This window comes from Haemorhous mexicanus, chromosome 31 (genome assembly GCF_027477595.1).
Source record: "Haemorhous mexicanus isolate bHaeMex1 chromosome 31, bHaeMex1.pri, whole genome shotgun sequence".
Lineage (NCBI taxonomy): Eukaryota > Metazoa > Chordata > Aves > Passeriformes > Fringillidae > Haemorhous > Haemorhous mexicanus.
This window is the reverse complement of record NC_082371.1, coordinates 2,784,168-2,793,656: the sequence shown is the minus strand read 5'-3', so window position 1 is coordinate 2,793,656 and position 9,489 is coordinate 2,784,168. Positions and strand designations below refer to the sequence as shown.

At 65.3% G+C, this 9,489-nt stretch overlaps 1 protein-coding gene across 1 annotated transcript; it reads right to left on the bottom strand.

Moving 5' to 3' along the window:
• Nucleotides 1-300: 300 nt before the first annotated feature.
• LOC132340134 (peroxisomal biogenesis factor 19-like) lies at nt 301-8,283 on the bottom strand (the record flags this gene model as incomplete). Its single annotated transcript, XM_059870934.1, has 5 exons — nt 301-694; nt 1,546-1,590; nt 4,201-4,377; nt 7,922-8,080; nt 8,176-8,283. Coding segments are annotated over 5 exons (534 nt in total), but the record flags the coding sequence as incomplete, so codon positions are not given.
• Nucleotides 8,284-9,489: the final 1,206 nt, after the last annotated feature.

Sequence of the window (9,489 nt, the reverse complement as noted above, 5' to 3'; positions counted from 1 at the left end):
TGTCCCCCCAGTGTCCCCAGTGTCCCTGTAGGGTCCCCCCAATGTCCCCCCAATGTCCCCACAGTGTCCCCAATGTCCCTCCATTGTCCCCAGTGTCCCTGTAGTGTCCCAAATGTCCCCCCAGTGTCCCCAGTGTCCCCAATGTCCCCACAGTGTCCCCAATGTCCCTGTAGGGTCCCCCCAATGTCCCCCCAATGTCCCCACAGTGTCCCCAATGTCCCCCCAGTGTCCCCAGTGTCCCTGTAGGGTCCCCAATGTCCCCCCAGTGTGTCCCCAGTGTCCCCAGAGCAGTCACAGCCGTTCCCGTCACCAACTCTTTATTGGGGTCACCGGGGCTGAGGGGGGGACACCTCCCCACATGGGGGGGTCCCTGCGCCCCCCACCCCAAAAAACCCCAAATTTGGGGGGGGGGAGGCGCCAACCCCGCTGCTGGGCTCCTCTTCAGCTCCTTTGGGGTGGGGGGCACCCCAAAGCCGTGGGGTCACCCCAAAGCCAGGGGGTCACCCCAAATCTGTGGGGTCACCCCAAATCTGTGGGGTCACCCCAAAGCCAGGGGGGCACCCCAAAGCCAGGGGGGCACCCCAAAGCCATGGGGACACCCCTAAGCCATGGGGGCACCCCAAAGCCAGGGGGACACCCCAAATGTGCCCTACATGAGGCGGCACTGCTCCCCAGTCAGGCTCAGTCCTGGCGGCTGTGGGGGGGACACAGGGGTCACCCCAAATCTGTGGGGTCACCCCAAATCCCAGAGGGACACCCCAAATCCCAGAGGGGCACCCCAAATCTGTGGGGTCACCCCAAATCCATGGGGTCACCCCAAATCTGTGGGGTCACCCCAAATCCCAGAGGGACACCCCAAATCCATGGGGGCACCCCAGTTCTATGGGGTCACCCCAAATCTGTGGGGTCACCCTAAATCCCAGAGGGTCACCCCAAATCCCAGAGGGTCACCCCAAATCTGTGGGGTCACCCCAAATCCCAGAGGGGCACCCCAAACCCATGGGGGCACCCCAGTTCTATGGGGTCACCCCAAATCTGTGGGGGCACCCCAGTTCTATGGGGTCACCCCAAACCCATGGGGGCACCCCAGTTCTGTGGGGTCACCCCAAATCTGTGGGGGCACCCCAAATCTTCTGGAGTCATCCTAATTCTATGGGATCCCCTCAGATCTACAGGATTACCCCAAACTTTATGGGGTCACCCCAAATCTGCTGTGGTCCCCCCAGTTCTATGGGGTCACCCCAATTCTATGGGGTCACCCCAGCTCCATGGGGTCACCCCAAATCTGTGAGGTCACCCCAATTCTTATAGGATCTCCCCAATTCCATGGGGTCACCCCAAATCCTTCGGGGTCCCCCCAGTTCTGTGGGGTCACCCCAATTCTATGGGGTCACTCCAGTTCCATGGGGTCACCCCAAATCTGTGATGTCATCCCAAATCCTTCGGGGTCCCCCCAGTTCTGTGGGGTCACCCCAAACTCTTTGGGACCACCCCAAACCCTTTGAGGGACCCCAAACCCCGTCAGGGGGGTCCCCAAACACTCACCGTGTCCCCTGCCAGCTCCTTGGGGGGGTGGCCCAGGTCCTGCAGCTGTGAGGGGACACAGAGGGGACACAGGGACATGGGGGGACATGGGGACACAGAGGGGACACAGGGACATGGGGGGACATGGGGACACCAGGAGGGTCAGAGGGACATTGGGGGGGGACATGGGGACACAGAGGGGACAGAGGGACATGGAGGGGGACATGGGGACACAGAGGGGACACAGGGACATGGGGGGACATGGGGACACCAGGAGGGTCAGAGGGACATTGGGGGGGGACATGGGGACACAGAGGGGACAGAGGGACATGGAGGGGGACATGGGGACACAGAGGGGACACAGGGACATGGGGGGACATGGGGACACCAGGAGGGTCAGAGGGACATGGAGGGGGACATGGGGACACAGAGGGGACAGAGGGACATGGGGGGGGACATGGGGACACAGAGGGGACAGAGGGACATGGGGGGACATGGGGACACCAGGAGGGTCAGAGGGACATGGAGGGGGACATGGGGACACAGAGGGGACAGAGGGACATGGGGGGACATGGGGACACAGAGGGGACACAGGGACATTGGGGGGGACATGGGGACACAGAGGGGACAGAGGGACATGGTGGGGACATGGGGACACAGGGGGAACACAGGGACATGGGGGGACATGGGGACACCAGGAGGGTCAGAGGGACATGGTGGGGACATGGGGACACAGGGGGAGACAGAGGGACATGGGGGGGACATGGGGACACAGAGGGGACACAGGGACATGAGAGGGACATGGGGACACCAGGAGGGTCAGAGGGACATGGAGGGGGACATGGGGACACAGAGGGGACAGAGGGACATGGGGGGACATGGGGACACAGAGGGGACAGAGGGACATGAGAGGGACATGGGGACACAGGGGGGGTCAGAGGCACATGGGGGGACATGGGGACACAAAGGGGACAGAGGGACATGGGGGGACATGGGGACACCAGGAGGGTCAGAGGGACATGGTGGGGACATGGGGACACAGGGGGAGACAGAGGGACATGGGGGGGACATGGGGACACAAAGGGGACAGAGGGACATGGGGGGGACATGGGGGGACATGGGGGGACAGAGGGACATGAGAGGGGACACAGGGACACGGAGCAGGGTCAGACGGACACGGGGACAGAGGGACATGGAGTGGGGTCAGAGGGACAGGGAGGGGACACAGGGGGGACAGAGGGACACGGGGGTAGGGGGGACTGAAAGAGGGGACACAGGGACACAGGGAGGGTCAGAGGGAGGGGACACAGGGACACGGGGGCAACTTGGAGGGGACACGGAGGGGACCCAGGGCCCCGGGAGGTCAGAGGGACACAGCGGTGACACGGAGGGGACCCAGGGACACAGAAGTGACACGAGGGTGACCCAGGGCCCCGGGGGACTGACCCAGGGCCGCAGAGGGGGTGACAGGGGGGTGACCAAGCGTCCCGGGGGGTGACATGGGGGTGACCCAGGGACACTGAAGGAGGGGACACAGAGACCCGGGGGTGACACGGAGGTGACACGGGGGTGGCCCAGGGCCCCGGGGGGTGACACGGGGGTGACACGGAGGTGAGCCAGGGCCCCGGGGGCGACACGGAGGTGACCCAGGGACACTGAAGTAGGGGACACAGAGACCCGGGGGTGACACGGAGGTGACCCAGGGCCCCAGGGGGTGACAGGGGGGTGACCAAGGGTCCTGGGGGGTGACATGGGGGTGACCCAGGGACACTGAAGGAGGGGACCCAGGGCCCCGGGGGTGACACGGGGGTGACACGGAGGTGACCCAGGGCCCCAGGGGGTGACAGGGGGGTGACCAAGGGTCCCGGGGGGTGACACGGGGGTGACCCAGGGACACTGAAGGAGGGGCACAGGGCCCCGGGGGTGACACAGAGGTGACCCAGGGCCCCAGGGGGTGACACGGAGGTGACCCAGGGCCCCGGGGGGTGACAGGGGAGTGACCAAGGGTCCTGGGGGGTGACACGGGGGTGACCCAGGGACACTGAAAGAGGGGCACAGGGCCCCGGGGGGTGACACGGAGGTGACACGGAGGTGACACAGAGGTGACCCAGGGCCCCGGGGGGTGACACGGGGGTGACACGGGGGTGACCCAGGGCCCTGGGGGGTGACACAGAGGTGACACGGGGGTGACCCAGGGACACTGAAAGAGGTGGCCCAGGGCCCCGGGGGGTGACACGGGGGTGACACGGAGGTGACCCAGGGCCCCGGGGGTGACACGGAGGTGACACGGAGGTGACACAGGGCCCCGGGGGGTGACACGGGGGTGACACGGGGGTGACCCAGAGACACTGAAGGAGGGGACACAGGGCCCTGGGGGGTGACACGGGGGTGACACGGAGGTGACCCAGGGCCCTGGGGGGTGACACGGGGGTGACACGGAGGTGACACAGAGGTGACCCAGGGCCCCGGGGGTGACACGGAGGTGACACGGAGGTGACACGGAGGTGACACGGAGGTGACCCAGGGCCCCGGGGGTGACACGGAGGTGACACGGAGGTGACACGGAGGTGACACGGAGGTGACCCAGGGCCCCGGGGGTGACACGGAGGTGACACGGGGGTGACACGGAGGTGACCCAGGTCCCCGGGGGGTCAGGGTGGCACTCCCGGGCCGCACCTGCTGCATCAGGTCCAGCAGGGTCTCGAAGCGCTCCCGGCGCTGCCCCTCGGGCTCCTCGGGCCGCTCCCGCTCCAGCTCCGCGCAGATCCGCAGCATCAGCGCCTGCTGCTGGCTGAACCGCGCCCGCTGCTCCGGGGACAGCGAGCCCTCGTGCTGCCGCAGCCACTCCGGGTACTGGGGACAGCGGGGGACACCCAGGGGACAGCCAGGGGACAGCGGGGTCACTGTAAGATCCCCCAGTCCCAGCCAATCCCAGCCCTGTCAGTGCCTGCTGCACCCCGAACTGTGCCCGCTGCTCCGGGGACAGGGACCCCACTGCTGCCACAGCCACTCTGGGGACAGGGGACACCCAGGGGACACCGAGGGGACAGTGGGGTCACTGTAGGGAGCCCCAAATCCCCCATGGCAGCCCCAAATCCCCTATGGGACCCCCAGATCCCAGCCCACTCAGCACCCCAAACTGTGCCCGCCACTCCAGGGACAGGGACCCCTCGTGCTGCCACAGCCACTCTGGGTACAGGGGACACCCAGGGGACACCCAGGGGACAGCCAGGGGACAGCGGGGTCACTGTAGGATCCCCCAAATCCCAGCCAATCCCAGCCCCGTCAGTGCCTGCTGCACCCCGAACTGTGCCTGCTGCTCCAGGGACAGGGACCCCACTGCTGCCACAGCCACTCCGGGGACAGGGGACAGCCAGGGGACACCGAGGGGACAGCCAGGGGACAGCGGGGTCACTGTAGGATCCCCCAGTCCCAGCTAATCCCAGCCCCGTCAGTGCCTGCTGCTGGCCGAACCGCGCCCGCTGCTCCGGGGACAGCGAGCCCTCGTGCTGCCGCAGCCACTCCGGGGACAGGGGACACCCAGGGGACACCGAGGGGACAGCCAGGGGACAGCGGGGTCACTGTAGGATCCCCCAAATCCCAGCCAATCCCAGCCCTGTCAGTGCCTGCTGCACCCCGAACTGTGCCCGCTGCTCCGGGGACAGGGACCCCTCGTGCTGCCACAGCCACTCTGGGCACAGGGGACACCCAGGGGACACCGAGGGGACAGCCAGGGGACAGCGGGGTCACTGTAGGATCCCCCAGTCCCAGCCAATCTCAGCCCTGTCAGTGCCTGCTGCACCCCGAACTGTGCCCGCTGCTCCGGGGACAGCAAGCCCTCGTGCTGCCACAGCCACTCCGGGGACAGGGGACACCCAGGGGACACCGAGGGGACAGTGGGGTCACTGTAGGGACCCCCAAATCCCCCATGGCAGCCCCAAATCCCCGGTGGAACCCCCAGATCCCAGCCCACTCAGCACCCCAAACTGCGCCCGCCGCTCCGGGGACAGGGACCCCTCGTGCTGCCACAGCCACTCTGGGCACAGGGGACACCCAGGGGACACTGAGGGGACAGCCAGGGGACAGCGGGATCACTGTAGGATCCCCCAGTCCCAGCCAATCCCAGCCCTGTCAGCGCCTGCTGCACCCCGAACTGTGCCCGCTGCTCCGGGGACACGGACCCCTCGTGCTGCCACAGCCACTCCGGGGACAGGGGACAGCCAGGGGACACTGAGGGGACAGCGGGGTCACTGTAGGGACCCCCAAATCCCCTGTGGGACCCCCAAATCCCCTATGGGACCCCCAGATCCCAGCCCACTCAGCACCCCGAACTGTGCCCGCCGCTCCAGGGACACGGACCCCTCGTGCTGCCACAGCCACTCCGGGTACTGGGGACAGCCAGGGGACACTGAGGGGACAGCCAGGGGACAGCGGGGTCACTGTAGGGACCCCCAAATCCCCTGTGGGACCCCCAAATCCCCGGTGGAACCCCCAGATCCCAGCCCACTCAGCACCCCAAACTGTGCCCGCCGCGCCAGGGACAGGGACCCTTCGTGGTGCCACAGCCACTCTGGGCACAGGGGACACCCAGGGGACACTGAGGGGACACCATGGGAACCCCCAAATCCCCCATGGCACCCCCAAATCCCCGGTGGAACCCCCAATATCCCAAAGAAAAGGGGGAAATGTCCCAGTACAGCCCTGGGGGTGACAGGGACAGAGCACATCCTTGGACAGCAGGGACTCCGTGATGTCCCCAGGACTCTCCCGAGTTTCCCACACCCCAAAGGATCCCTCCAGGATTTCAGAGACCCCTCCAGGTTTTTCGGGGTCCCCCTCCCCATTTTTTGGGGTCCCACCTTCTCGGTGATCTCCTTGAGGGAGGGGCAGAGCACATCTTGGACAGCAGGGACTGCACCGTGTCCCCATGACTCCCCTGAGTTTCCCACATCCCACGAGATCCCCACAGCTTTTCTGGGGTCCCCTCCTGGTTTTTTGGGGTGCCCTCCCGGTTTTTGGGGTCCCCCTCCTGGTTTTTGGGGTCCCTCCCGGTTTTTGGGGTCCCACCTTCTCAGTGATCTCCTTGAGGGAGGGGCAGAGCACGTCCTTGGACAGCAGAGACTGCGTGATGTCCCCATGACTCCCCTGAGTTTCCCACACCCCACGAGATCCCCACAGCTTTTCTGGGGTCCCCTCCTGGTTTTTTGGGTGCCCTCCTGGTTTTTGGGGTTCCCTCCCGGTTTTTGGGGTCCCTCCCAGTTTCTGGGGTCCCACCTTCTTGGTGATCTCCTTGAGGGAGGGGCAGAGCACATCTTGGACAGCAGGGACTGCACCATGTCCCCATGACACCCCTGAATTTCCCACTAATCCCCCCTGGATTTTGGGGAACCCCTCAGGTTTTTGGGGTCCCTCCCACGTTTTTGGGGTCCCCCTCCCGGTTTTTGGGGTCCCTCCAGGTTTTTGGGGTCCCACCTTCTCGGTGATCTCCTTGAGGGAGGGGCAGAGCACATCCTTGGACAGCAGGGACTGCGTGATGTCCCCATGACACCTACTCATTCCCCATGCCCCAAAGGACCCCACACAGGTTTTCTGGGGTTCCCTCCCGGATTTTGGGGTCCCTCCCGGTTTTCTGGGGTTCCCTCCCGGTTTTTGGGGTCCCACCTTCTCGGTGATCTCCTTGAGGGAGGGGTAGAGCACGTCCTTGGACAGCAGGGACTGCACCATGTCCCCATGACACCTACTCATTCCCCATGCCCCAAAGGACCCCACACAGGTTTTTGGGGTGCCCCTCCCGGTTTTTGGGGTCCCCCTCCCGGTTTCTGGGGTCCCACCTTCTCCGTGATCTCCTTGAGGGAGGGGTAGAGCACGTCCTTGGACAGCAGAGACCGCGTGATGTCCCCATGACTCCCCCAAGTTTCCCACACCCCACGAGATCCCCACAGCTTTTCTGGGGTCCCCTCCTGGTTTTTGGGGTCCCCTCCCGGTTTTTGGGGTCCCACCTTCTCGGTGATCTCCTTGAGGGAGGGGTAGAGCACATCTTGGACAGCAAGGACTGCACCATGTCCCCATGACACCTACTCATTCCCCATGCCCCAAAGGACCCCACACAGGTTTTCTGGGGTTCCCTCCTGGTTTTTGGGGTCCCCCTCCCGGTTTTTGGGGTCCCTCCAGGTTTTGGGGGTCCCACCTTCTCAGTGATCTCCTTGAGGGAGGGGCAGAGCACGTCCTTGGACAGCAGGGACTGCACCATGTCCCCATGACACCTACTCATTCCCCATGCCCCAAAGGACCCCACACAGGTTTTCTGGGGTTCCCTCCTGGTTTTTGGGGTCCCCCTCCCGGTTTTTGGGGTCCCCCTCCCGGTTTTTGGGGTCCCTCCCGGTTTCTGGGGTCCCACCTTCTCGGTGATCTCCTTGAGGGAGGGGTAGAGCACGTCCTTGGACAGCAGGGACTCCATGATGCTGCGCATGACGGGCAGGATGCCGTCCCCGCCGCCCTCGTCCAGCCCCAGCCCCTCCAGGGCCTTGGCCAGCTCCTCCTCGGATCCCGGCGAGTTCTGCGGGACCCCCGGCCCCGTCAGCCCCCCGGGACCCCCGGGACACCCCCGGGAACCCCCGGGAAGGGCTGGGAGGGAAGGGAAGGAGGGAGTACCTGGAGGTCGTTGGCGTTCTTGGCCAGCCCGCTCAGGGTCTCCTTGAGGCAGGAGGTGAATTCCTGCTGGGAGGCCGCGTCACTGCCTGCGGGGGGGAACGGGGTTGGGGTGGATTTGGGATTGGGGTTGGGGTGGGAACGGGGTTGGGGTGGATTTGGGATTGGGGTTGGGGTGGGATTGGGATTGGGGTGGGAATGGGGCTGGGGTGGGAACGGGGCTGGGGTGGGTTTGGGATTGGGGTGGGAACGGGGTTGGGGTGGGTTTGGGATTGGGGTTGGGGTGGGAACGGGGTTGGGGTGGGTTTGGGATTGGGGTTGGGGTGGGAACGGGGTTGGGGCGGGTTTGGGATTGGGGTTGGGGTGGGAACGGGGTTGGGGTGGGAATGGGGCTGGGGTGGGAACGGGGCTGGGGTGGATTTGGGATTGGGGTGGGAACGGGGCTGGGGTGGGTTTGGGATTGGGGTGGGAACGGGGTTGGGGTGGGTTTGGGATTGGGGTGGGAACGGGGCTGGGGTGGATTTGGGATTGGGGTGGGAATGGGGATGGAGTGGGATTGGGATTGGGGTGGGAACGGGGTTGGGGTGAGTTTGGGATTGGGGTGGGAACAGGGCTGGGGTGGATTTGGGATTGGGGTTGGGGTGGGAACGGGGCTGGGGTGGGTTTGGGATTGGGGTGGGAATGGGGTTGGGATGGATTTGGGATTGGGGTTGGGGTGGGAACGGGGTTGGGGTGGGTTTGGGATTGGGGTGGGAACGGGGTTGGGGTGGGAATGGGGTTGGGATGGATTTGGGATTGGGGTGGGAACGGGGCTGGGGTGGGAACGGGGCTGGGGTGGGAACAGGGTTGGGATGGATTTGGGATTGGGGTTGGGGTGGGAACGGGGCTGGGGTGGATTTGGGATTGGGGTGGGAATGGGGCTGGGGTGGAATTGGGATTGGGGTGAGAACGGGGCTGGGGTGGGATTGGGATTGGGGTGGGAATGGGGCTGGGATGGATTTGGGATTGGGGTGAGAACGGGGCTGGGGTGGGATTGGGATTGGGGTGGGAATGGGGCTGGGGTGGATTTGGGATTGGGGTGGGAACGGGGTTGGGGTGGATTTGGGATTGGGGTGGGAATGGGGCTGGGGTGGATTTGGGATTGGGGTGGGAATGGGGCTGGGATGGATTTGGGATTGGGGTGGGAATGGGGCTGGGGTGGGTTTGGGATTGGGGTGGGAACGGGGCTGGGGTGGATTTGGGATTGGGGTGGGAATGGGGCTGGGGTGGATTTGGGATTGGGGTGGGAATGGGGCTGGGATGGATTTGGGATTGGGG